The sequence below is a fragment of the Penicillium diatomitis genome, assembly GCF_028827545.1.
Source record: "Penicillium diatomitis strain IBT 30728 chromosome Unknown utg000003l_segment0_segment0, whole genome shotgun sequence".
NCBI lineage: Eukaryota > Fungi > Ascomycota > Eurotiomycetes > Eurotiales > Aspergillaceae > Penicillium > Penicillium diatomitis.
In genome coordinates this window covers 2,351,211-2,377,830 of record NW_026623175.1, presented here as the reverse complement: position 1 = coordinate 2,377,830, position 26,620 = coordinate 2,351,211, and the positions used below count along the sequence as shown (strand labels likewise).

The 26,620-nt window shown below is 51.8% G+C and overlaps 9 protein-coding genes across 9 annotated transcripts; 4 read left to right on the top strand and 5 right to left on the bottom strand.

Annotated features, from left to right (window-relative positions):
- Positions 1-516: 516 nt before the first annotated feature.
- On the bottom strand, positions 517-1,101 carry N7539_003003 (uncharacterized protein; the record flags this gene model as incomplete). The annotated part of the gene is made up of 2 exons (XM_056932606.1): positions 517-738; positions 1,093-1,101. 2 exons carry the CDS (start codon positions 1,099-1,101, stop codon positions 517-519), a joined length of 231 nt encoding a protein of 76 aa, XP_056792565.1.
- A 4,291-nt stretch (positions 1,102-5,392) lies between these two features.
- On the top strand, positions 5,393-7,323 carry N7539_003002 (amino acid permease GAP1; the record flags this gene model as incomplete). Its single annotated transcript, XM_056932605.1, has 3 exons — positions 5,393-5,675; positions 5,769-6,186; positions 6,261-7,323. 3 exons carry the CDS (start codon positions 5,393-5,395, stop codon positions 7,321-7,323), a joined length of 1,764 nt encoding a protein of 587 aa, XP_056792564.1.
- Positions 7,324-8,617: 1,294 nt separating this feature from the next.
- On the top strand, positions 8,618-9,043 carry N7539_003001 (uncharacterized protein; the record flags this gene model as incomplete). Its single annotated transcript, XM_056932604.1, has 2 exons — positions 8,618-8,780; positions 8,910-9,043. 2 exons carry the CDS (start codon positions 8,618-8,620, stop codon positions 9,041-9,043), a joined length of 297 nt encoding a protein of 98 aa, XP_056792563.1.
- Positions 9,044-9,409: 366 nt separating this feature from the next.
- N7539_003000 (GTPase-activating protein RGD2) lies at positions 9,410-12,219 on the top strand (the record flags this gene model as incomplete). The annotated part of the gene is made up of 3 exons (XM_056932603.1): positions 9,410-9,640; positions 9,713-11,150; positions 11,216-12,219. The coding sequence occupies 3 exons, from the start codon at positions 9,410-9,412 to the stop codon at positions 12,217-12,219; spliced, it is 2,673 nt and encodes an 890-aa protein (XP_056792562.1).
- Positions 12,220-13,021: 802 nt separating this feature from the next.
- On the bottom strand, positions 13,022-15,216 carry N7539_002999 (putative Ste20-like serine/threonine protein kinase; the record flags this gene model as incomplete). The annotated part of the gene is made up of 3 exons (XM_056932602.1): positions 13,022-14,619; positions 14,679-14,995; positions 15,062-15,216. The coding sequence occupies 3 exons, from the start codon at positions 15,214-15,216 to the stop codon at positions 13,022-13,024; spliced, it is 2,070 nt and encodes a 689-aa protein (XP_056792561.1).
- A 1,088-nt stretch (positions 15,217-16,304) lies between these two features.
- On the bottom strand, positions 16,305-17,947 carry N7539_002998 (DNA-protein crosslink repair co-factor UBX5; the record flags this gene model as incomplete). Its single annotated transcript, XM_056932601.1, has 2 exons — positions 16,305-17,392; positions 17,467-17,947. 2 exons carry the CDS (start codon positions 17,945-17,947, stop codon positions 16,305-16,307), a joined length of 1,569 nt encoding a protein of 522 aa, XP_056792560.1.
- Positions 17,948-18,588: 641 nt separating this feature from the next.
- N7539_002997 (AAA family ATPase CDC6) lies at positions 18,589-20,639 on the top strand (the record flags this gene model as incomplete). The annotated part of the gene is made up of 3 exons (XM_056932600.1): positions 18,589-18,646; positions 18,714-18,965; positions 19,021-20,639. Coding segments are annotated over 3 exons (1,929 nt in total), but the record flags the coding sequence as incomplete, so codon positions are not given.
- A 432-nt stretch (positions 20,640-21,071) lies between these two features.
- N7539_002996 (aldo/keto reductase) lies at positions 21,072-22,570 on the bottom strand (the record flags this gene model as incomplete). The annotated part of the gene is made up of 5 exons (XM_056932599.1): positions 21,072-21,649; positions 21,715-21,853; positions 21,937-22,159; positions 22,224-22,310; positions 22,449-22,570. The coding sequence occupies 5 exons, from the start codon at positions 22,568-22,570 to the stop codon at positions 21,072-21,074; spliced, it is 1,149 nt and encodes a 382-aa protein (XP_056792558.1).
- Positions 22,571-23,519: 949 nt separating this feature from the next.
- On the bottom strand, positions 23,520-26,528 carry N7539_002995 (uncharacterized protein; the record flags this gene model as incomplete). The annotated part of the gene is made up of 1 exon (XM_056932598.1): positions 23,520-26,528. One exon carries the CDS (start codon positions 26,526-26,528, stop codon positions 23,520-23,522), a length of 3,009 nt encoding a protein of 1,002 aa, XP_056792557.1.
- Positions 26,529-26,620: the final 92 nt, after the last annotated feature.

The window sequence follows — 26,620 nt, the reverse complement described above, 5'->3', positions numbered from 1 at the left end:
CTATTTGGATCTTGTCAAGTCCAGGCTCCCGAGGTCCTGCAGAAGCGGCCCCAAATCGCAAAATAGTAACCAAACCACGCGCAACTAATCTGTCGCAATGTAAGTTTCAAAAAAAAAGAGCTCTGAGCTCTGCAACACAACCACAAGCAAGTAAGTGCCCGCCAAGACCAATCATCCATAGCGAGCTTCCCTTTTCGGCAACCCCCCAAGATACGAACGGACCAGGTAAGCTACCAGTTCACTTGCAGCACATGCGAATCTGTGTACACTCTCAGCAAGAGTCGGCACTCAGCCTCACTACTACCTACTTACTATGACTAACTTCACGAATAAGAGGGGCAAGAATCAGAGCCTCGGAAGGCCGAACGTTCTAGGGCCCCTTCTCCCAGAGCCCAGACAGCGCCTCAACTCTCCCTCGATTTTGCCATAAACTTTCCACTCGCCAAGATTTTCCAAGACCGATGTGGCCTGGAACGGACTCATTCTGAGAAGTTGGTCCAGCGCCAAGGGGAGAACTTAGCCCTCGGCGTGACCTGATGAACTCTTGGACGGGGTGTGCCAGTCTTCGCCCGATGCTACGGTGGCTGAGAAGAGTGCTACGGTGGGCAGCCAGTCACGGGCCTGGCGGAAAGCCATCGTTTCTTTTGCCTGGCGGTGGCGGTCGAGGTGCCACTGTGAAGTACTGGTGGGCAACTGCACCAATGCGAGGCGAAAGCCTCTCTGCGTAGGACTTTGGTCCTATAGATGTGGGAGACAGTTATTTCAGTGGTTCGACCATTTGACGGTGAGCGAGGTTGTTTCTCAAGGGTTCGTGGGATGGAGGTACTGGATCGTGTATCGTGCTGCACTTTGCCACTTACGGCTTTGTTGGACCTGTGTTCTTGTATACTGCTAAGCAGAATGATTTTGGCCCTCTCGTATATATCTGAAGTGCGACGTTAGGATTGTACTCACTGCTCATTAATACTCATTACTCACTGCCAGTGCACACGGCAGAATAGGTCTCTACCTCCTAGTACCTAACTTACCGTCAGCGCCACCCTTGTCGTAGACGAGCTGGCGATTATTGTAGTGCTACATGGTCAATCTCACTCTGCGCATTTGGACTGGGCAGCGGGATGCTCGAGAGCTCAGAGCATTTCCGCTCCATTAGTTCATCTGACCCTCCATTCACAATTTGAAACACACTGTCAAGAGGCTGACATATTATCCTGAATACCTTCCATGTCTCTAGTTGTAAAAATAGGAGGGGGGGGGCGTCGAGACTGATCGAGATTGTGGTAGTGAGGAGACGTGGGATGATTGCTGACGAGATGTGCACCTTGTGATCCCCCTTACCATCGAAGCTATGCTTGGCTTACTCCGTATCCCCTGAGACGTGAAAGGTCACAGAACGCTTTGTGGGTGAGTCAGGTACTACTGTACTTGGCAACCGGCTCATAAGCCAGGATAGTTGCGGTAAGTCTCTCTTGGAAAGCCACCAGACCGCCATGCCAATGCTGGAAGAGGCCAGATTAGTCGCTTGTGCCCGCCGCTCCGACGGGCCAAGCTTCCTCTTGAATCAGAATAATCCCCGAAAAAACGCCAATTGAGGCCGAGTCCAGTCGGTCGCCCACCTATCCCCATCGAGACTGAACCGCTGCTTAGCCTTCTTGGACACGTCCCCCATTCCCCCTCACCCGGGAACTCCAGCCTCATGAGCGAGGCTGTGAGAACAGGTCTCGTGCCAAGTCCACACCTGGTGGAGGCTGAACTTTGGAGGACACCATCTCGCCATGCCCCCTCCTCCCAAGTCTCATTGAAGAGCGGACACCGGGTCGACTTGGTCGAAAGGATCATTCACGGGTCGAATCTGTCCGACTTCAGGGAGAGGGCGGCGGGGCTTATCAGTTGAGTCCTTTTAGCGGGTTTGACTTGCAAGGACGTGTTTCCCTTTCAGCGCAAGCGTCTCTGGTTCCGGGGTCACGGGCCACGGGCCACGGGCCACCTGCATCGGAAATCCTTCCAATAGGTATTTTGTGTACGATGCACGACGTAGCCTGGCAGTCTGAGATTACGTCGTACTGAGTAGTAGTACTAGTCGTAGTACTGACTCTACCGAGTCTACTGACTGAGCGGCCATGACACCGGAGCCAGGGGAAGTGTAATGCGAATCAGGGAGGGACCGACGTCGTCACTGTGACCCCGGTTAGACCCCGGGCGCCGGTCCCTCAACGGCGGAACAGAAGACGCGACTATGCCAGAATCGACGATGCGAACTGCAGGTGATCTCGTCCCTCCCAAACTCAAGCAAGCCACCCAGATCTTCTGAATTTTCCGCAAGCCCATCGCCTCAGAGGCGTCACAGAAAGTTTCGGTAAGGGATCTTAGTTCAAAGTCTGTATCCTTGACAGGGTCCCAGGATTGACCCTAGTCCTAGTCCCCGTCAGCCTCTCCCTCACTCCCGAGGTCGACATGCTTCCAGAAACCTCACGATGAGGCACTCCCCACGATATACATCGACTGACGGGATCAGCTGGTCATCGCTCCCCCCGATGACCGCCACTGACCAACGAATGCCCGCTCCTCCGCAGTATGATGTCTTATCTCCTGGAGTGGAACTGAGCCCCGCTGATTGGTGGTATGCTATCGTCGCAATAATGCGGAGAACGGAACAGATGGTGGTATCGGTGGGGCGCAGGGTTGGGGACTTGGGCCTGATAGGGATGATGGAGATGGAGAGAAGTGGAATCAACAAGAGCGGGTAACTCCTGATATCTCAGGCCAGGGGATGGCATTCGAGTAGGATTGAATGAATTGATTTTGAAGCCGAATGGGGCCTTTCCCCTCTTCCCAGTGGGCCTTCCACAGGAGGTACGGTATGTCGCGGGACTAGAAATGTTACACGCACTGCGCGGTGCTGCACCGTTGGGGCCGGGCAAATCCTGACAAGGAGGGCGAAATCGACCTGGGAGAAAGTGGGGGAGGCGGGAAAGTTAATTTCACAGAAGCTTGGCTCTGGCTCTACACACTGACACAGTACACTCCCTTCCCACCCAGTGCTGTTGACATTCGGGCTCGCCGCCGAAGAGCGTATTAAGTGTCCTGTATCGACGACAGTATTAGAGTATTGGGTATGTGACGGTAGAGAAGTGACTTCCCGAGTTTCATTGGAACGTACTGTAGTCATGTACTACAAAGCCGGTGATTGGGTTCCAGGCGGGAATCAAAAAAAGTCAAGCTGAAAGTTCACGCGATGGTCGGCCTCGATGGGATCGTCCCGCTCCGAGTCGGTCGCGCGACTGACAGGACGGGCTAAAACAATGACGGACGGTGGCGTGGCAGTCATCCGAAGGCTGTTGGCTGAGAGGATGTACTAGTGCACAACTGTACACTATACTCCAGTATCCTGAGTCTACTCTGTAGAGTGTCAAGGTCATATCATCGGGTCCATTTTCATGATGAGTCGGGAACTCTGGATGCCCTGGTGGGCCACGCTGCAAGCAAGATAACAAAAAGAAGCCCAAAAAAACACAAGATGAATGGGGCCGAGAGTGTTTCACGTTTCATTCGTCCAGTGTCGTATCTTATCACGTCCGAGGCCATCTCATGCGTGATGTCCATGGTTCCTCGTGCTTATCGTGCTCAAGCAGGGGGCAATCCACACTCACGATGGGGTCGATCAACACCCAGCCGTTTCGATGTATGATATGGGGGTTGGAACATTGGTGGCCTTGGGTTCCGACATTGGCGATGGGTAATCCATAGTGCTACTGCTTGGTCTTGCTAGCAGCTAGTAAACTAGTAGCTAGTTAGTAGCTACTACTAGCTGGAGGTCAAGACTACAGAAGCTGACATTGGTCGTTGCCTTGTAGCCTTGTACTGCATCCTCCTCCATTGCACGTGGTCAACGCAGCTTGACTGTGTCTTGTTCCAATCAAGATCAAGCTGGTGGGGCAAAGCATGTGAGGCGGGCCTCGATCGCACGACTCAAACGCGACCCCGAGACTGGATGTAGCTATTCACTCGCATTGTGCAATGGGCACTGGTGCAGTGTGCAGTAGAGGATACATCGACGACCACATGTACTCATGTAGTTGCTTGCATACTGGACCTCCCGATCCAACAAAGTTCAAATCAGACTGAAGAGAAGAAAAAGACTAAAAGGCCGGCAACAGACCGACCGAAGAAGGGTCGTGGAAGCTGTCTTGAAACTCTCGCGCTAATTCGCCTCCCGCGGACCGGGGTAACTGCGCTCTCGGGGATCCTACTAAACTCAGATGAACAGCCATCCCGCCAAGCCTGACAATCCGGCCGACGAGACTGGGGAAGAAGCTAATTCTGTGGCCCAGGATCCAGAGTCTGAAGTACCAGGCTAGGTCACTCGCACTGAAGAGTCCGACTGCTGTAGTATTAGTCTCGCTCGACCGGCCGACCCGGCGAACGTCGGGAAGAACGGTGTCGCTCGAATGCCAGTGTCTAAAGGGCCTATCGTAGAGTTGTACTGCAAGTTCAGAGCCTTGAGATTGTCACTCGGGGTTCTGTGTAAAAGTGCGCAGCACATTACCAACCACAGAACGATATTTCGTCGAAGGCGAAGCTGATAACGAGGGAATTATTCCCGGCGGATATGCTACCCCGATGGAGGTACGAGGGGTACATGCAGAGTACCTTAATGAACCAGGCCACATCACCACATCACCACATCACCGGGTAATGGTATACTTGTACATCCCGCCAGTTTCGACCGCACCCTTGGCCAGTATCCTGGAATGACCTTCCCTCTCTTATCACCTCCGCTGATCAGCCAGGCCCGTAAAGCCCCGGAAGATGGCCAGTGGCGGAGGTGCTTGGAGGGGGGAATTGGTCTAGCAGCCGTGAGAGAGCAGACCACCCGCGATCTTAGCGCATTCAGAGAAAGCCGTGGCGGTCGACCCGTTCATGGAACTTGTACCCAAAAAGAATTAAGTTTTACTTTCCCAATTCTGGTCCAGAGGAAAGTGAATTTTAAGGAAATATCATTTTCCAAAACCAAAAAAAAAAGCGAGAATAATGATAATTGTTTCCCTAATTTTAATCAAAATATGCCCAGATTACCAGTGACTAGGAGATTCACATAATGGAAAGTGACGGTCTTTCACCTTAGTTCATATTTAAAGACCTCATCCAGTCCCCCTCGGATGGTCTGATCTGTCGTGTGCGGTACAAAATCATCCTCTTCTTCCTTCCCCTCCTTCTTCCCATTTCTCAATCATTCAAGGCGCATATCTTGCCCGGTGAGAAACTACATCGACCTTGCTCTGAGCTGTCTCGTGCTCACCACCCATCAACTACACTCGCCCTTCCCCATATATAATATACCTATTCATCACCACAGAGACGACACACTCTCATACACATATCCGTTGTCGCCATGGACGAGAAGGCGCACGAGTCTGGGGGTAAAGTGCCCCAGGTCGCCGGCGAAAGCCTGCCAGCGTATGGCGAGTCGGAGCCCACCAAGGGTAGCTTTGGTCAACGCATCATGGACAGCTTCAAGCAAGATCCTAATGCTCGAGTGAGCTCGGGAGGCCACGCTGGTGCTGATGGCTCTCGTTTCGACGCCGAAGCGGCTGCTGTCAATACCGCACAGTCACCCCTTCAGCGTAGTCTGAAGGGCCGTCACTTGCAGATGATTGCCATCGGTGGTTCAATCGGTACGTAACAAGGACATTGATCCTAGCCTATACATGGGGATTCAATACGAGTCCGTGAAACGTACGCTGAACACTAACCTTAATCTCGCACAGGTACCGGTCTTTTCGTTGGTTCTGGGTCTGTGTTGGCTGCAGGTGGTCCAGCCTCTGTAATTATCGCCTACGTGCTCATCGGTGTCATGCTCTACTGCACAGTCCATGCTCTGGGTGAGATGGCTGTGCTGTTCCCCGTTGCTGGTTCGTTCGCCCATTACTCGACTCGTTTTGTCGACCCGGCCTGGGGTTTCGCCATGGGTTGGAACTACGCACTACAGTGGTTGGTTGTATTACCCTTGGAAATTGTCGCTGCGTCCATCACCATCGACTACTGGAGCCCTGGGGTGTCAAACGCCGCATGGGTGGCCATTTTCTGGGTGATGATTGTCTCGATCAACATGTTTGGCGTAAAGGGATATGGTGAAGCCGAATTCGTCTTCTCGCTCATCAAGGTCATTGCCGTTATCGGATTCATGTATGTGATTTCTGCTCTGGCGTATGAAAGCCTCTATTCATGAGCATCTTGCTGACCATCCATCCCACTTCCAGTATTCTCGGAATCGTTCTGAACTGTGGCGGTGGCCCAGAGGGAGGCTACATCGGTGGAAAGTTCTGGCACAACCCAGGTGCATTCAACAATGGTTTCAAGGGTCTCTGCAGCGTGTTCGTCAACGCTGCCTTTGCGTTCGCTGGTACTGAGTTGGTCGGCCTGGCTGCAGCCGAGACCGCCAATCCCCGCAAATCGCTGCCCGGTGCTGTCAAGCAGGTCTTCTGGCGTATCGCCTTGTTCTACGTTGTAGCGCTGACGGTCGTGGGTCTCTTGGTGTCATTCAAAGACCCAAGGCTCTTGAATAAGAGCTCCTCTGTCGATGCCAAGGCATCACCCTTCGTTATTGCCATCGAGAACGCTGGTATCCAGGGTCTGCCCTCCCTGATGAACGTCGTGATCCTGATTGCTGTCTTGTCTGTCGGTAACTCCTCCGTCTATGGTTCCTCTCGTACCCTGGCGGCTCTCGCCGAGCAAGGCCAAGCCCCGCGTTTCTTGGCCTACATCGACCGCAAGGGTCGTCCTCTCTGGGCTATCTGTGTGTCCGCGGTCATCGGTCTCCTCTGCTTCCTGGCTGCCTCTGACAAGCAGTCTGTTGCCTTCGCGTGGATGATGGCTCTTTCCGGTCTCTCGTCCATCTTCACCTGGGGATCTGTCTGCTTGGCGCACATCCGATTCCGTCGCGCCTGGAGAGTTCAGGGCCACAGCTTGAACGAGCTCGCCTTCCAGTCCCAGCCTGGTGTCATCGGATCCTGGATCGGCTTCATCTTCAACTGTCTGGTGCTGGTCGCCCAGTTCTGGGTCGGATTCGCTCCCATCGGGTACGGCGAGATGACCACTGGAGCTTTGGTCGAGTCCTGGTTCTCGGCCTTCCTCGCTGCTCCCGTGGTCTTGCTGTTCTACATCCCTTACAAGATTTATTTCAAGACCAAGATCCTTCGGTCTCACGAGATGGACCTGAGCACTGGTCGCCGTGATCTTGACATCCAGCATCTGATTGAGCAGGAGCGTGCGGAGCAGGCTGCCTGGCCTCGCTGGAAGAAGATTTACAAGATCTTCTGTTAATCTAAAGCGCTGGTATTTCATATTTAATACGTCTTCTAACCTTGGACTGGCGATGGCCTTGATCGGTCCAGCTGTTTCTATTTTGATATCCCAAACTCTGATCAATGATATGTCTTTTATGACTCTTTAATTACTCCATGAACAATCAAGAAGAGAACACCCATAATAGAGCAATCAGCTTGTCCAACTTTCCTTACCCCCCTTATGTTCTGCCTCACGACTTAGACCTCACAATCGACCGCCTGGCCCAATTCCCTCTAGTTGAGCTTTCCACGTGCTCCGGGTCGGGAAAGGTACACCCGCCGAGTCGCCGACTGCTCCAGGCTCACGACCGACCATCTGCAAAGTACAGCACCTCCACTTCGACCTCCAGTGCCTGCCACCTAAAGTACTAAAGGAAGGTAAGGTTCCCCTACTTTAGTACTTACTTAGGTAGTGACTTGAAGTGCCATACTCGTACTAACTAGTGGCAGTACAACTACACTCTGTAGTGCGTACTGTATTTATGTGCCTATGTGCCTACATATGTGCCAGTGGGATGCATCAATGCAGTACCATAGTCCACGTCCCCGGCAGACCAAGACTACGCACAAAACACCTATTGTTTACTTACCATGATATATACTAAGCTTTTCGTTTCAGCCTCGAGAAGAATGCGCGGTTTCGACACAATTCCTCAGCCGTGGAATGCGCACCTTTAAGGACGGATGTCCTCTGACGTCGCTGACAAACGGCGCCGATCTTTCACGTTGCCGGAGGCTACAAGCTTGGCATTATTGTGGCACGTTCATCATCGAAAGGCTGGTAAATTGAATACCATACTGTACTGACCAGTTGCCAGCTGCTAGCCTGCTACTGGAAGTCTGTGGTTGGAAGTTGCACAAGTTCATGTCGATCAATTGTTTCTGATCCTCTTATCAGGCTAGGGTGTTTCTTGCAATGAGCTCAATTTCCAACGTACGTCGACGCCGGATCCTTCTACACATGTTGGCGATTACGGTACGCGCCATCTTGGACTCTTGACTCTTGAGCTGCGATCATGCAGGTGATCTGCACCTGCCACACCTACAGCATTCAAGGCCATCACTGCTGCATAACCCCGAGTCAGTAGTGCTCAAGGGGGCCCTCCCTCTCAGATCGTAGCAGCGCCTTTTCCTCTATGATCATGTACACATAGCCATTTCACCAGGACCCTCATGTGGACTAGATCGATTGGGCTGAGAAGCCAAGATTCTGCAACACCGAACCTGGGTGAATATTGTTATGGACAGTATGGATCGAAGACTAGGGCAAGATGGTTCCAAAAATAGAAAAGATCCCTCCTCATCGGACACACACAACCACACAATCACCAACCTCCGGGCGCATCAGTCTGGGCTGGTGGGTAAATTGGCGTGGAGACTGCCAACTGGAGACTGGAAATTTGGAGAAGTACACTCAGCTGTACCGCCCGCCCGGTAAGATTACAAGCCACCTGACGACTGCTCAACGTGAATCTTCATTTGCAACATCCATCTTCTCTTTCTCCACCCCTATTTTCTAACTACAGTACGGGTTTACGTCCTTCACTCATTGTCTTGCCATAGATACGATACAATTCTGCTCTGTGGCTTTCGCTGCCGTTCGCATTGCCTACACGCTCCCCCTCGTCCTGGCGCCTCATTCACTCGTTCCCGTTCTTCGTGTCGGCCGTGCAGGAGCCCGCAGCGTGGGCGCCTAAGATAACCGCGCAACCACCCTCTTTCCCCGAATCGCCTCGTCTGCGCGCTTCGGGTCCCTTTTCAGCAGATTTGCTCGACGTGCAACTTTGGCGTTGAGGGAACAGACACATCTGCGAGTGCAATCCATTGCCTACCACAAGCAAGAAATCATCGCTGCACTTGTTCTAGCAAGCTAAGGCTACGTGTGGCACTGGGCAGACTTTGCCATCGCGAGAGGCGATTTGTTGTCCCTTTTTGCTTGATTCTGAGGGTCGAATCGATTCCCACATTTCCCAACGCTCCCGCGAGTTAGTATTTGGGTTTTTTCTCACATCCACTTGTGTCTTTAAATTTCTACGTTCGTCTTCAATTCGGTGGTTGTCAAGATGCCTGGGTTCTCCGACTCCTTCTGGACCCCCGACTATGCTACTGGTCTGGGGGTACTGTACGGCAAGCTGCAGCAGGGAGTCGTGGAGAATAAACAAATTCTCACGATTGCGACCATGCGGGCAGAGGCGGAAGAGCAATATGGCCTCCGCATGGGTGAAATCGCCCCGAGCGTTGATCGCTTGTCAACTGTGGGGTTTGGGAAGGATGACGGTGCCAGTGTTCGCAAGGTAATGTCGCATCGAATACTTGAAACCTGTGCGAGGCCAAGAGCTAACGGCGCAACTTGCGTGACTCTCTAGGCTTACGAGGGCGTCCGAACGGAAATGGTCGAGGCTGCGCGCAATCACCAGAAAATCGCCAGCAATATTCGGGAGCTCGTCGTAGCTCCTTTCCGCCGCTGGAGCGACCAGCACGAATACCGTGTTCAGACCTCCCATGACAATCTCCAGGCCAGGATCAAGGAGCATACCAAGCAGGTGGATGTGGTCAAGAAGCTGCGCAGCCACTACTTCAACAAGTGTCGGGTAGTCGAGGACTTGGAAGAGGAGAACAAACTCGCCTTCCAGGACCCTGACACAAGTCCTAAACCGTTGACCACGCCCAAAATTGTGTTGCCTACCCCCGAGGACGAGCCGGAGGAAGATCCCTATGAGATTGGAGACCGAATCTATTCTCCGGAGGAGATCAAGCGGCTTCTCATCCACATGCTGGACAACATCAGACTGGGTGAAGCCAAAGTACCCATTATTGGCACGTATCAGAATACTTCGACTGGCGCGGAGATTGTTGAGTACATCCAAAAGAACATGGGAGCTACGAATCTCGCCCAGGCAGAGCTAATTGGCCAGGATTTGGTGGACAACGGGCTTCTACGCTTGGTCGGAAACATGGGTAGCACATTTGCGAACAGCTCAAAGATGAACTACCAGTGGCGCCCAAAGGTTTTCCAGATTACTGGCATTCCGGAGAAGAAGAAGCCGCTGATGCGCGTGACTTCCGTGGCCTCCAGCGAGGACGGGACTGGCAATGAGTCGCCAATCTCTTCCGTTCAGGAGATGCTGGCTGGCTGGAATCCTCTCAACAACCAACACCCCAACGAGACCCCCGCAGACAAACTGCGGAGGGAAGCTTTCGAGGCTGACGAAAAATACAAGGCCGCAGTCCGGAGGTTGGATCAAATTCGGTGCCGCATGGAGGAGGAAATCATTGACAATCTGCGGTTCATGGAACAGTGCGAGCTTGACCGTCTCAAGGCCATCAAGGCTGTGGTGCTCGATTTCTCTGGTGCTATTAGCAATGTCATTCCCAACCTGCAAAGCACCGTCGACCATATGATGCTCTATCAAGAGACAATCCAGCCATTGGGAGACTTGCGGTACTTGCTCGAGAATTACCGCACCGGAGGATTCGTCCCGCGCGTGCAGGCATATGAGAACTACTACGGCTCAGTTGAGGAGCAGAACTTTGGCGTAGATCTCGAAGCCCGCGCTCGCGTTGATCGCAAGCGTGTTCCGATTCTGGTCACTACGATCTTGACCTATTTGGACAACGCGTACCCTGAACTGGAGGGAGATGAGGCTCGCCGCGCTATCTGGCTTCACAACCCTCCTCTTGCCCAGACCCACCAGTTGCGCCACGCTTTGAATAATAGCAAGGTTGATTACCGCGATGTTTTGCCCAAATTTGAGATACCCATTGTTGCCAGCGTTCTAAAATTGTACCTTCTTGAACTGCCAGGTGAGCTATATCCCCTCTCAATTGGATCGGTTATATAACCTGGCTGTGTGCTAACCATGTCCCAGATTCCCTTGTTTCTTCACAAGTCTATGAGATTGTCAAAACGATCTACTCGACCACCGCTCACGAGACCACGGAAGAGGGACGGATCAAGGTACTCCAGAGTACTCTTGGACAGCTCCGTCTCGTCAATATTGCCACGCTTGATGCCATCATGACCCATTTCACGCGTTTGATTGATTTGACCTCAGCCGAGGAACAGTACATCGCCAGTCTGGCTCAGACCTTGTCTCCATGTGTGCTTCGACCTCGCGTTGAGAGCAGTCTTACCATGGATGAACGCCATAGCTATCGGTTGATCCGTGATCTCTTTGCTCACAAGGACGCGATCTTTGGCGAATTGAAGCGCCAGTCAAGTGCTCTTGGCCTATCGACTTCCAGCCGCCCTCGCGCTATTAGCACTGATGAGAGCAACCGTCGAGCCGCCATGGAAGCTCGTCAACGAGCTATTGTCAACCGGAGCCGCGCAACGAGCCCTGCTCCCGGTCCACGACACCGCCGAGATCGCTCAAGTGGCGCCTCCGCGGCTACTCGCTTCCCCATCAACGTGACAAGCCCTACAGATCGATCTCGGACTCCTGCGCGAACGAGCGCTAGTCTGGATGTTCCGCCCAAGAGTGAATCGCCCACTGTGACCGAGCACGCTTCACCGCCATCGACAGAGACAGGTACCCACTCTGCCACTAATGGCGCAGCAGTCGAGTCGCCGATCTCTGTAGCCTCCACTGCTTCGTCGGGAACGTCCAGCCCACCACCTCCCCCGGAGACTGTCTCGGACGATTCGCCCACTCCCACTCCCACTCCTGCTCTCACTTCTGCGGAGTTCGATAAACGAAGCTCAATTCCCCGATCCATGGCCGGTCGGTACACTCGGAAGCCCGGCCTTGGTAGTCTCTCCAGCTTTCCTGTCGGGGCAGGCGCCGGCTCCGAGCCAGATAGCAAACGAAGCAGCCTGGCCGAGACTGAGCCTAAAGGTGTAACTTTGGAGGATAGGCCAATGGATGATTAGATGTTCTATCTTGTCCTACCTGCCTGCCAATACCAACTGCTCTTTGTTCTTGATGGATTTCTTGTGCACACAAAGTTCTTTTTGTATAGATGTCCAGCACTGATTGTACCTTGGGTTTGCGCATGTTTTGTCGATTTTAGTTTTTCTTCTTGCCTCCCGGCCCTGCGGGCTCCTAGTTCAATCCTCATGACCATGATCAATGTTGACACGGCATTTTTTTTTCTGGTCCTGATCGCTTCCTGTGTATTTCTTTTGTCACTTGTAGACTAACACTGACATTATACCTTAACTTTGCAATCCATGCCCCGTGAACGCCCATACACTACCATATCCTCTTTATGAGGAATCCATCAGCCAGTTCCCCACGGGACCAAGGGCCTACTAACTCGCGCTTTGGAAAAAAAAAACCCCCCCAAAACAACCGAACAGCAATTCCCATCGCAAAGGCTGTTTCCACCACTAACGCAGACCCGAGGAGCGATTCCTGTGAGCTATACACGAATGGAGTAGTGAAGTACGAAGAACGAATATCATCACCAAATTGCGCTGCGTGCCATTTTGCGACTACGCGCGGGACATAGAGCAAGACTTGAAACGGGGACTATCCATGTATTGGGTCAATGGAGGACGGAAGGATTTTGCGAGTAAACAAGGATAGACAAAAGACATTCATGAAGCTGCAATCCAATTTACTCGAACACATATACGGACGTCAGTTCGTAAAACAGCTCGTTGACTCTAAAGCAAGGAAAGACTGCCGGGTTTGTCGTGTACTAACTGAACCGGGAGTCAAGGTCGAGCCTCATTGTGTCTGCGGCTGTAGCCGAACAAGAATTTCTTCAAGAAAAACATCAAGCACGGCGTCAACGCCTCCGCCCATCGACACCGGGGCCTCCATGTCCCAGAGATGAATGTTGGCAAAGGACTGTGCAATGCTATCCGCCATCTGCTCCATGCCGCGGTGAATTTGCACGCCGCGTTCCCATTCTTGCATCTGCTCCAAGCTAACCTCCCTATCTCCTCGATTGCGACCCGGCTCGAGTCGAGCTAGCTGCCGCCCGCGTCGATTCATCGCGGCCCGTAAAGCGGGAATGATGACCGAGCCGTAGGCTGTTGGTTCTTCGTGCTCTGGTTGAGGTTGACTCGTACGAGAGGACTGTCTCGAGCGATCTTGCATCTGGGTTGGAGTCGGCTTTCTTGAAGATCGCTCATCTGTGCGAGACGCTGCGAGCTTGGACTTGAGTCCTGTTGTGGGGTATGGTGAGGATGGTCCGTCCGTTTGTTTTTGCGAATTGATATGAGAAGATGGTCTAGTCAACACTGGGCTAGGAGGGGTTTCGGGGAGTGGACGTTGCTGCGGCGCTGGTTTTTTCTTCACCAGGTTGGTTGGCGAGCGTGGTGGCTCCAAGGTTGTATTTTTGAGAGAACTGTTCGGTCTTGCAGCATGCGTTTTCGCTGCCGTGGGGGAATGTTTAGGGGCCGTGGCGTCTTGGAGATAGCCCATGTTAGACTGCTTGGACTGTCCTCGGCTGGCCTTTGAAGGAGACGCTTCCTCAGTATGGGCTGACTTGACAGGAGATTGAGAAGTCCGCATATGTGGGGACGATGCACCTGATTGCGCGGAAGGGGCATTTTTGGAAGGGGAAGAGGTTAGAGAAGGGGGAAGAGGGTGTTTGGATGGTGAAACGTTGATTGCAGAGTTGGCATGTTGTTTCGGCTGTGGAGTTGAATTTCCTGATCTAGTCGAATTCTCTCCCAGGTCCCAGTCATCTTTGTCTTGGGACCGAGTGTTGGTGGCGGCTTCTTTCAGAGACTGCAAAGGAAGAGCGACGCTCTTTCCAGCTGGACGGACTGTTCCAAAGTCCCACAGGTCTTCGTTCTCATGAGCGCGTGGTTTCACGGGTTCTTCTTCCTCATCATAGTATTCTTGGTCCTCGTCACCATACCTGTGAGTAGCTTGCCATCGCTCTGACCGCTCGATCAATTCCGTCAGGTAAGTTGTCCTCTTGGCTCGCTTGATGAACGGATGCTCAAGCAGCTCCTTCGCAGTGGGGCGCTCCCTGGGATCTCGTCGTAGACAAAGCTCTACAAACTGTTTGAAAGGTCTTGAAAAATCTCCATTCAATGTTGGTGGAGGATTCTTTGGGATCAGAAATAACACCTTCATCGGGTGGATGTCCGCGTAGGGGGGATCGCCGAGAGCCAGTTCGATGGCAGTGATTCCCAATGACCAGATATCTGCTTTGTAGTCATATCCAGACTGTTTAATAACCTCGGGTGCCATCCAGAAAGGCGTGCCGACGAAGGTGTTTTTCTTGGTCATCGTTGCGGACAATTGGCCAGAGACACCAAAGTCAGCCAGTTTTACCTGACCACTGGCACTGAGGAGGACATTAGCCGCTAAACTTCGGTTAGTGATCACATCTGGAATCGCGATAAATTGAACCCCGAGAGCCTACCTTTGATGTCACGATGGAGCTTTTGGTCACTGTGAAGATAGTCTAGTCCCTTCAAGAGCTCACGTAGGATGATCGCAATGTATTCCTCATGAATCGCTCCTGGCCGCAATAGATCGTGACAGCTACCGCCTGAGCAATATTCCATCACAATCCAAAGATGTGATCCCTTCAAGAAAGAGCCATGATACTTTGTCACATACGGAGACTGGAGCTCAGACAGGATTGCGATCTCTTGAATGATATCGTCGACGTCATCTTCGGCACTTTCGACATCGATGATCTTGATTGCGACCGACTCTCCTGTGCGGAGGTCTACCCTGTTCCACACGAAGTACCGAGTCAGCTGAGCTCTTCTCAGGTTGTATGGAGTCCTCATTCTATACCCTTTGTAGACTCTACCAAAGCTTCCCCCGCCTGGTTGAATTTTCGTTAGCTTAGCATGTGCATACAAGTTCCCCCGCGCTGTGATAGCGGGTTTGTTCTCACCTATGCACGATTGCTTGGTGTAGATGGTCTCGGGATCAATAGGGCCGTCCATCTTGCTTTCTGGTGGCTTTGAAGGGTGGGCCTGAAAGCCGACGAACACTCTTTATGAGAGGACAAAACCCGCCTATGTTTTCATTTCAGTGCACTCTCAGATAGAATCCCTGTCTCAAAGTCAGATCATCACCTGAAAGAAGGAAGAAATTGTCCAATATTGGACTCGGAAAATAAGCTGGATGTCGCTTACCGTGTTTTGAAGAAGCGCGTCTTTTCGGTCAAGTATAAACACAATGAAGATTCGAGCAGCGTGTGGTTGGTAAGACTCGCCAAGAAAATTGACGTTTGCAACAAGTGACAGCAATTCGTTATTCTTCGCGGTGGGGTTGTTGGTACAGGAGAGCTCAAGGCGCAAGCTATTTTCTAGGTACCTGTAGTCAATCGCCAAAGTAAGCACGTATTCGTTAGAAAGCATGGGTATTGAAACTTCCACAACGACAACCCACCTGTACCTCTCAATGAAGATCCATAGTCCCTGATCACATAAAGATTCAGGTAGGTAAAAGTCTGTGTTGATTGACCTCCGAAAGGTGTGGCCAGGTCACTGAACTGTTACGCAGCATACACTCCCTTGCATCTGTTTATCGATGCGGGGCTAATTGTGCCAGGCGGTGGAGTCGCTCTTATCGATCGCAGAACCGACGATTGCCCGCGCAACCACGCTGATTGGGAGCAAAAGTTACCGAGTCGGAAGGCGGTGACTGCTGGAAAGTACGCAGTCTCCGCAGATTAGCCTACTTCGGCACAGACACACTTCTCCATGGCATGGAACAGCTGGAGCGAGAGCATGCTTGATAATCTCCTAAACGAGTACGATATCCTATCTTGCTGAATATAAGGAGATTTTACGCAGGTCAATGACTTGAAAGATAATCATTATAAAGCAAATATGGCCTTGGCCCTCGTTCAAATGGTACGAAACGGCAGCATGTCTCTGTGAGTTCTGCGTCCTGAAGTCTATCGTGGACAGCATTGGAAAAATGACAACACTCCATTCTCTGACCCAAAAATGCAAATGACCTCCCCGTCGAGGCGCCTAAAATTCTTGTAATCGTGATAAAAACCGCCCATTCTTGGCAACATCTACTATTCGAGATAGCCGATCATGACCGTTCCATTCTTCAATCCAGCATCTTGAATGCTCGTGGCCAGACTGTGTATCAAATTTTGGCCCATAGAGTTCAGCTCAAATTCGACCCCAGCCTTATCCTCTAATGGAGGTTCAGCCTTGAGCCATTCGTAGATCCGTTGAACTGGGTCGGAGAGGGCAAATCGCCGAATGACACGGCCAGAAGGGTGACGAAATTGGATTCTGGTCGTGGTGGCCGGATCGACCTCGGGTTCCGTGTGTGGCCGGTTGCTTGGTATGGAAGAGAACAATGACTCCTCTGCATCTTCAGGGGGCCCCTGAGATATCTCGTCCATGAGTTGATCTTGTTCCTCGTTGGCGCGGCCCTTGCCCTTGACGTCTTCGACACTGCGAGTCAGATCATCAGGATCGTCCAGCTTGGGACCGGAAGCGGGCTCAGCTCCCAAGCTGTTGTTGATTGCCATTTCCATCATCTCTTCTTCAGTCATGGCGTCCACGGACTTCTCTTTCTTGTCAATCTTGCGCTTTGCCACGGGATTGCGCACATTGTGATTCAGACTGTAGCGGTCCAGGAATTCGTGGAGTTGCATCAGAAAATCAGCAGCCTTCATCACTGGAGGGCCAGACCACACTTTCATCTGCTCGCCAGTGCGGGGGTCGATTATGGCGATGTGAGGGTAATTGTCAGAGACATCATGCGCCTGGAAGTAGTATTGCAGGTATGCCGCAGCCTTTGGATCGTCCTTCGAGAATTGTAAGAAAATAAAGTGTTCCCGGATAGTGTCCTGGACGAGTTTATCCTTCCACAAGTCACGATTCAATACTTGGCAATCGAAGATTGAGGTGTCTTGAATGTTGACTAGGAGCCACTTCTCATTCTCCCGTCCTTCTTCCCGAGCCATGTCCCAGGGAACGCGCGACATGATTTCGTATGGAGGTCGGTACATTTCCGCAAGCATGTTCGACTTAGAGGATGTTTCCGAGGCACCGCCCGTAGCTCTGGAGAGCAATTCCTGATGCGATTCGGCTGAGCTGCCACCCCATATTGATGGTGCAGTGGTCTGATTGAAGATTCCGGGGCGGCCTATGGAGAATCAAATTAGTCGCATTGGTCTTCGGTGTATGGAAAAGCAGATATGGGGGGGGGGGGAAACTCACCGGGACCTCTTTGGCGAGTGCGCAACTGGCTCATAATCATCTCGTCCTCATCGTCAAAATCGAGACTGGGTCCCACGAGCGTCTCTGTCGTGCGTGCGAGGGGCGCCCGTACGTTCTCATCATCGCCGCCGATGCCGCCGCCAGTACCGCTACCTCCATACATTTCCTCCTGCAGGCGGCGAGCCATGGCAGCATCATCTTCGAAGGTTGAGCCTCCTGTGGCGGCAGCATTAGCTCGGGCGTGGGCAGACGGGCTGTCATCATCGGAGTCTGAGTCAACATGGACCACTCCAGCTTCATCCTCAAAATGAGTGCGAGTTGATGGCTGCCGGGCCGATTCAGTGAGCGGTGCACCCCCATTTTCGAAGTAAAGTTGCATAGACTGCTCAATATCGAAATCGGCTAGCTGCAGGTACTGTGTTGCGACCTCTGGTGTCGCACCGGTGATCTCGGCGAACTGAGCAACCACTTCGCCGTTCATCTTGGGCAGGTGAGGGGTGAGCTTCTGAGGGTCAAATGAGTGAGAGATTCTATTCCAGTTGGTATGCAGTGCAGTGAATAAGCCTCAATTTGAAGGAAGAGAGGTTGCCGAAGTGCACTGTTTGAATAGAGGAAAAGATGTTGGGAGTTCGGAGGCACGCTCAGTGACGCGGACGACGATTCCACAGGGTTGAACAAGCAGTGTGGGGAGCGATCTGCTATGCAAACAACTGCAAACTGGAGACAGGCGTGTCAACCGAGCTGCCCCGCACCTTTAGAAGTCCAGGCTGGGTGATAGGCACATGAAAAGAGTGATGCGATGGCGGGAGAAAGATCTACCTCAGTATTGAAGCACTTGAAGTATTCCGCGGAACACGTTTAGCTGTAGGGACGATCATCCACTGCCTAGACACATGTCGACCAGTGACGCAAAAAGTCCGGCGGAGTATAGAGACCTATGATGTATCTGCACTATTGGTCGGGCCAGTTGACCGTATCGAAATTACCTGATTGGGAAACCCGACGCGTCGCGTTACGCGCGCCCGGAAGGCCTAGTCCCGCTTGCAATGTGGGCCAGCCACAGTCTCGAGGAAAGCACTCTGTGAAATGCTCTTGCAACTTCGAATTCGTGTTTAATCAGGAACAATCATGGCAGCATCAGTATTGGGCAAGCGCGCTCGTAATGGCGCCGATTCGGAAGGTGAAAATTCTTACTTGACCCTTTCCCTAGCCATTGATCAGACACTGACATCCTGCCTTGCGAACAGGCCTGCCTGTGCGAACGGCGAGCAGACGCCGGACCGCGGCCCCTCGTGCTCGCATTGAGGATGCGCCCGCTACTAAGACGATCCCTCGTACTCGATCACGCGCCAAACTCGCACCAAATGCCTCAGATCAAGAGAATGGTGATCTTGTCAACGTCGCCGAGAAGACACTCTCGAAACACACAATTCGGGAGGAGCAGGATGGGTCACCGTCAAAGATCAACGCGCATTTCCGTACCTCAAAGCTAGTCAAGGGTAAGCCGAGAAACGATGACATAGAGGGATATGTGCTGACGATAGGTCTTCCCAGAGGAAATAACCCTTCCAGTTGAATTCAAGACACCTCAAAAGGCTCGCTTTCGTGATGCTTTGCAGGATTCGCCTTCCACCCCGCGTCACCGAGTTCAGGTCGGCACAAAGGCAGTGACACCGAGAACTCCTCGTCATGCCGACCTCCTTCCAACTCCGCGACATAGTGCGACTCCATCTACTGCGCAGACTGTGTACTCTCAAGCAAGGCAGCTGTTTGCCCGAGGATCCAACGCAGGACGATTGGTCGGCAGAGATTCGGAACGAGAGAAATTGACCACATTTATACATGACTGTGTTAAATCTCACCGAGGTGGCTGTCTTTATATCAGTGGGCCACCTGGGACGGGCAAGAGTGCAATGGTCAACGAAGTGTGCCGGGACTTGGACTTGTCGACGGCGAAGGTCTCCCACGTCAATTGTGTGAGCATGCGTAATGCGCGTGATGTCTTTAGCAAACTTGTTCAGGACTTCGATGAAGGGTCGGATGTCTTCAAAAAGAGCGAAGCGGACCGGTTGAAGTCCATATTCTTGCCGTCGAAACCTAATGGCCTGTACCTGGTTTCGCTTGACGAAATGGACCACTTGCTTACAGGTGACGCGGATGTTCTGCAAACCCTGTTCGAGTGGTCGCTGTCAAGCCAATCGTCTCTGATTTTGATTGGTATTGCCAATGCCTTGGATCTGACTGATCGCTCTCTGCCTCAACTTAAAGCGAAGAACTTGAGACCGGTTCTCCTGCCGTTCCTACCATACAACTCCTCATCAATTGCCGAAGTCATTACAAACAGACTCCGGTCGTTAATGCCTCCCGCTGCGAAAGATAACGATCCGAAATTTGTTCCCTTTTTGCAACCAGCTGCTATTCAGCTCTGTGCAAAGAAAGTTGCGTCGCAGACCGGCGACCTTCGAAAAGCATTCGAACTCATCAAACGGGCCATTGACACTATCGAGCAGGAGACTCAACAGAAGCTTGAAAAACAAAACTCCGAGTCCAACAGCGCAATTCTGATAGAAAACGCGAATCTATCATCACCAACTAACAGTGCACATGTCCCGCGGCCATCAACAATGTCAAGCTACACTGTTCTTACTGCGCCTCGAGCGAGTATCGCTCATATTGCCCGCATTACAAGCTCTGCATTTGGTCAAGGCACAGTACAACGACTGAAAGGTCTCAATTTGCAGCAGAAGGCGGCGATTTGTGCATTGGTAACACTAGAGCGAAGACGTCGCGAGGTCGACGTTATGTGCACACCATCCAGGTCTCGAGGCTCCGCGCCGACTGTCAAGCAGGCATTTGACACATACTGTGCTCTTTGCCGAAACGACAACATTCTGCATCCCTTGACATCAACTGAGTTCAAAGATGTATTGAGTAATCTCGAGACCATGGGCCTTGTGGGGGAATATCAAGGTCGCGGTCAAGGCGGTACCCTAGGCGGCGGATCGGCTGTTCGCCGCACTCCTTCCAAGTCAGGAAACATTGTGTCGACGCCCCATAGAGGCTTAGACGAGCAAGGTCTCGTCTGTTTCGTGTCCCAGTCTGAAATCGAGAGTCAGATCGTGGGTCCCGGAGAAGGAATCCTGAGACGCCTGCTCCGTGGTGAGGGGCTCTGAACATAGATCTGCATTCTTTGGATCCCTCACTTACATTGCTGAAGTTTTTGAAGCGTGTCACTAGCAATTATACCTCTAGCGCTTGCATTGTTGGAGTCACATTCGAGGTTTATCGTGTCTTGTTATTCTTAAAGCGCTATTATCGTGTTTTGAGCCCCCAAAATCACGTTTGTGGTGTTCAAGAAAGCAGATAAAACCGTGTTATCAACCAACCACCTTGTACGTTTCATAGATACTGTGAATGCAACAAGCTTTCAAGAGCAATATGAGTCTAGAGTTCCATATTGTACCAGTGGCAAGTCATGCTACTGCTTTCTACACAACTAAACATCAATTCAAGTTTTACTCTTGGCTGGATGAGCATCTCCCATATAACTTTGCCGTTGAAGCTTTTGCCAACTTTAATATGACTTTGTATCACCGCCTACGCCCTTACGCATCCAAGCTCTTCGGCTTAATAGGGCGCACCGGGTCAACATAGTCAAACTTCGCAGCGCTGTTCTTGAACGTAATATTCCCTGGGTGCGCCTCCTTGCTCTCTCCACGGAATAGGAAGGTTGTCGGGAACCCGTGATCAAACTCATAGGCGCCTTCGATCTCATTGATGTCATCGTCGGTCAGGTTCAGCCCCAAAGCTTCAATGTTGCCAAGCAGATGCTCGACTTTTCGACCGCCCACAATCGGATGGACGTGAGGAGCTTTGCTCATGACATACGCCAGAGCAACACTGGTGATTGCCGTATTGTGGCGGTTGGCGATACTCTCTAGGACCTTGGAAACTTTGACATCGGTTTCGCGGGGCTCAATTTGACGGCCTTGGTTGCCATTTTTGTTGATTTCCTCTCGCTGCGCCTCCGTCTTGAAGGCGCCGCCACCGATGGCGCCCCAAGGGCAGAGACCCATGCCCTCGGCGGCGCACATGGGGAGAATTTCGCGCTCAAAGTCACGCTTGGCGGCATTCCACTGGCCCTGGTAGACAGAGAAGGGGCGCATGCCATGGTCTCGGGCATCTGGTTGAAGATGTTGAGTACATAGTTCATCTGTTTGACGGGTCATAGAAGGAGCAGTTTCTTACATTGGTTGGCACGACTGACGATCCAAGCGGGGGTGTCACTCACACCCAGGTAAAGAACTTTGCCCGCGACGACCAGTTGGTTGAGAGAGGTCATTACCTCCTCGATCGAGCTACCAAAGTCCCACCAGTGGACATATAGCTAGATGAACTTGTCAGTTGCATGCAGGGTGGAACTGAGGCAAAATCTGTGACGGTGTCTTTGCAAAGCGAGTACAGTCTTACCAGATCAATATAGTCGGTGCGCAGCTTCTTCAAGCTGGCATTGACAGACAGTCGCATGCTCTTGGTGTTGTTGCCGACAAAATTTGCTTGGATCTCATCCTTCTTGTGTGAACGATAGCCCGAGGTATACTTGGTAGCGAGAACGATTTGGTCTCTGACGCCGCGCTTTTCCATCCACTCGCCGAGCCAAGCCTCAGAGTCCTCGTTTTGATAGTTGTTTGCACTGGAGATGTGAGTCCATATGCTACCACTTGAGTGCCCGTGACTCAGAGCTATACGTCACTTACGTATCGATAAAATTGCCGCCATTCTCATAGAAAGTATCCAGAATCTTAAAGGACGTCTCTTTGTCGCAGTCACCCAGTCGGGCTTTCCTGCAACGGAGAAGAGAACTGGTAAGCATTTAGATCCTCAATCGGAGGACAGAGGCTCGAGTCCTCAAACACAAGACTGCCCTGTTCGTATGTCGAGCCGGATATTCCTATTCCCAATAGACAACAAGGCTCACTTACCAGCCCTCACCGAAATTCATTGCTCCCAGACATAGCGGGCTAACCATCACCCCCGCACTCGGAGCCAACATGCGGTAGCGACCGAGGCGTGATTTGGGCGCAGAAGCAGGAGGGAAAGACATTTTGAAAATACAGAAGTCACAACTGAATAAATTGAAATAATGTGGATTTAGATCAGGGCTACTGGAGAATGGACAGTCGGTTGAGGAGGGGATAGGAGTGCTTTGTAAGAGATGGGAGTGGCCTTTATAGATCGAAAACCACGAGCTAAGCACTCGATCTGCGGGGAAATGATGTAAACAGGTTTTCCATCTCGCATTCGGGTCACTTAGTACCACCGTAATTATTAATCCTGGCGACAATCCGCACTAGGTAATAAATTGTACGTATGTAGCTTGCTCGCGATACACCAATAACACCGGTTGATATTTCGACGTGAAGCTTAAGTGGGACGGCCCCCTTGATGCTTGATTTGCTGGCGCTGAAGCCGGCACTGTTGGCTCGGCTTTAAGCAACGTGGTCGGTCAGGTTAAGTCCGATCAATCTCGACCTGCCTACATAGGGTTGGCGTATGCAGATCAAGTCCTTCAGGGCTTGTAAGTGTCACAGGCTTTTTCTCGTGGTATGCTGCGCTGAGGTTGATATGGCTCGTTGTTCACTTGTTCAAGCAAGAGGATCAAACAACTCAAGCTTGGCGATTTCTTTGCATGGTCAGAAGTTTCTGTATATTTGTGGAATTACCACTCTGTTCCGAGGAGGCTACCCGTTCCAAAACTCAATCTATATGTGATCAAGTGCTCACAAGAGCGAAATCGTGGCATAGTGTCACTGTTATGGACCTGCCATGACCCAGCAAACCCCGAGGATCGCACAGAAAGCTTAGCGTACGTTAAATCGTGGAAAGACTATTGATCTTCGAAACCGGACTGGCTTCCACTCGAGAATAATTACCTAATATCCTGCTTCATGACCAAATGAAGGAAGAAAGATAAATTTCAAAACAAACGAATGACAGCAGTACCTAAGAAAGCAATGACAAGCGCATGAAAAGATTATCAACATCTTCAGCAATCACTTCTTCTTGCCATTTCTGCCCAACTTCCTAACCGCTTTTTTCTTCCCCACAGCCTTTTTCTGTGGACTTTTCTCCTTCACTTCTTTACCCTCCAGTCTATCCCTCAGATTCTCCCGGTACTCTCGAACCCATTGAGCATGCTTCTGTGAATCCGATGGGATGTGCCATGTTTTGTCATCGAGATCTCTGATCATTTTTGGTCTTGAGTAATCTGAAAAGTATTCTTCGGACTCAATGGACTGCCTCTTGCGTACCAAAGGCTTCGCGGGTTTCGGACTGGTCAGCTCGCGGTAGACCACAACCCTTCCATCATCGACAACAGCATGGTCTGTATCCTGCCCGGATTGAAGAGACTCGGTTAAGTCAATCTCATCAGACGCGTCAAAGTATGACGAGGGCTCGTCAGAGTCAGAGTCAGGGTCGTTGCTTGCCCGCCAGGATTCATCTCTTGACTGTCTGGTATTCGCGGATGTTTCTTCGTCCACTGACTGCTGATCTGTAAAGGTGTCGGCATCAGAGTCTTGATACGATGTCGCCTTCTGGAGACAGCGAGTACATCGACAGGGCCGACCAAATAGTCTTGTTGCGCAGTCATCAGAAGTGATGGCGCTTGGCCGATACCGGATGCGAATCTCTTCGCCAGGGGCAATGGGCTTTGTCGCCCACACAACAACGCGGTTTGGAATGAGTTCGTCGTAGCCCCAGTCAGCGTTGTGTGAACCATCACATGAATGGTTGAACAAACTGAGTCCCGGGAATAAGTAAAGATTACAGAACGATGGGTCGAGGTTCGTGAGTGGTTTCTTTTTCTTGACGAGTTGCAATTGCGCCTTGGGAGTGAGAAGCTGTTTGTCTCCATCAAACGGAAGTCGATCGGATACTTCGCCTTGACGGCGTGGATCCCAGGGTACAGCATTGACCAAAAGCTTCCGTAAAATAACTTGGATAACCCAAGTGTCAAATTCCGGTCTCTGAAAGATATCAACGCCGAGACTTTCCAGAATGTCGAAAGGAACTTTGATATTTGCTGCCATGGTGAAGGGAAACCAGCTGTTCCTCCACGACGTGCTCGCACCGTCGAGGACGAGAAGCTCGTCAATCTCGTGAGGATTCAGACGCATGTCCTCCTCTGGCTCCTCGTTTCGACGATGGAGCGCGATTTCAAATACATTGCGCAAAAGCAGCATCAGAACGGTCCCGTGCGCCTCGTTTGTGTGAGTGAAATATTCCTTTCCTTCCCATTTGCCGACGACGGGCCTCATTGCGTCGTAAAGCCAGCGCCAGTCTTTGCCACAGCTACTGAAGTGATGAACTTCACGTGCAATATCTAGACACCCCTTCTTCCCGGTAGATTGCGGATCCGAATCACAGAATGACAGGCCGGGGCCTTCAGGATAGCGAAGCCACTTGGTAGCACAAGCGCATTGATTGGCACTTTCATACTCTTTGGGCTTGGTTGCGCTGATTTCGACTTCCTTCAAGCAGTTCTCACATCGGTCTTTGTCGGCAGCTTTTCCCGGGAGATCCTCTCCCACACGGCGAGGTGGAAGATGCCCCCGTATTGTGGGCTCCTCGGTGTGAATGATGGCATCTTTCTGAATATTACCAATAGCAAAGACCCCTAATTCATGGTCCTCGTCAACCCTGTCGATATGGCAAAGTGGCGACCCTTTTTCGTGCGCAGAGCTTTCCTCTCCGAATATGGCTTCGTTGAGCTTTTGAAGAAACGCCGGCGAAGTGCGATGCACATCTTGCTTTTCGAATGGGTATGGTCGACTCGCAGGGACCTCACCTGCGCCTTTTTCGTGGAAGAAAGGCTTCCTTCCGACACGAATGTGATCTTGGTGAAGTTTGGCCGCTTTTCTGCTCAGCTTGGCGCGAAGCTGTGGAACTCGCACGTCACGGTCCGGCATACCCAGTCTTTGATCAAGAATCTTGATGTGATCACCGTAGTCATGCCAAGCATTGAGTCCCGCAAGACTCAGGCTTATGATGCTGTGAAGAGCCTTTTGGAGCGTTGGAACGAACGCATTGATACCATTCGCCCGCCGCATACGGACCACCTCGGGCTTGAGGTTACCATTCTCATCGCGAGGATTGACCATCAAGTGGGCCTCAATTGCCTCCAATATGCGTACATAGAATCCGGGTCTTCGATTGCGCTCGGAGGCCTGCTCCAGAACGTCGCAAAGAATACCAGCGCGATAGGCGTCGCCGATGGCAAGGTCAAAAAAGCCCCGAAGGTAATGGCAGTATGCGCGGCTCACCCAATATGTGGGATTGTATGGACTGATCTGAATTGCGACAGTGTACATCTCCAGAGCATCGGCTTTCGGTTGTTTCCAGGGTTCCAAGTCAAATTTTGCTGGGCGTGAAATTCCCCAATGCGAAAGATCGCTTTGCGCTAGCATACCAGACCACTCACTCATCGAGTCGGCAGCAATACGAAGTCGAAGGTCTGTGGCTTCTCCGTGACAGCTCAGACCGAGTTCCTTGCAGTGCATTTGAAGCTGTTGTAAGTTGAGTAGACTGAGGTATCCGAGACTACCCGACTGGATGGCTGCCTTCTTGGTTTGCTGCATGTTTTGCGAGAGATCGTAAATCGAGTCCAGCGCTTGCTCAGCCAGTACTTGCTCGCTTTCTTCCCATGCCGCAGGCACGAGAGGGTCGCTCATCAGATGCTCATAGACATTGTGTGCCAGAATGTGGAGATCCTCGTCGTTCTCAGGCGGCCGCGGATATGGACGCTGACTCTTTGCGTCCCACAGCCGCCAGACTTGGCCCAAGTCTTGATCTGGATGATACCAGGCCATGTAAGCGTCGTGAGCTCTCTCGGGAGTCATGGGTTTTCGCAGAAGAACCTCGTCGAAGATGTCTGGACGCGGTGGCCAACTCGGGGGAAGAATAGCTATCAATGGGGGCTCCAACAGGAAGGGTTGGCGACTCGGCGGAAGAGCGTCATCATCCGACGAGGACTCGACAGTTTGGTCCTGTTTGTTTTCCATGGCTGCTATGATTGAAATTCTGGAGACACCTCTGCTTGAAAACTGGTGTGCAAAGTTGGTGCTCGCACAGAGGGCAGGGTCTTGTGAACGAA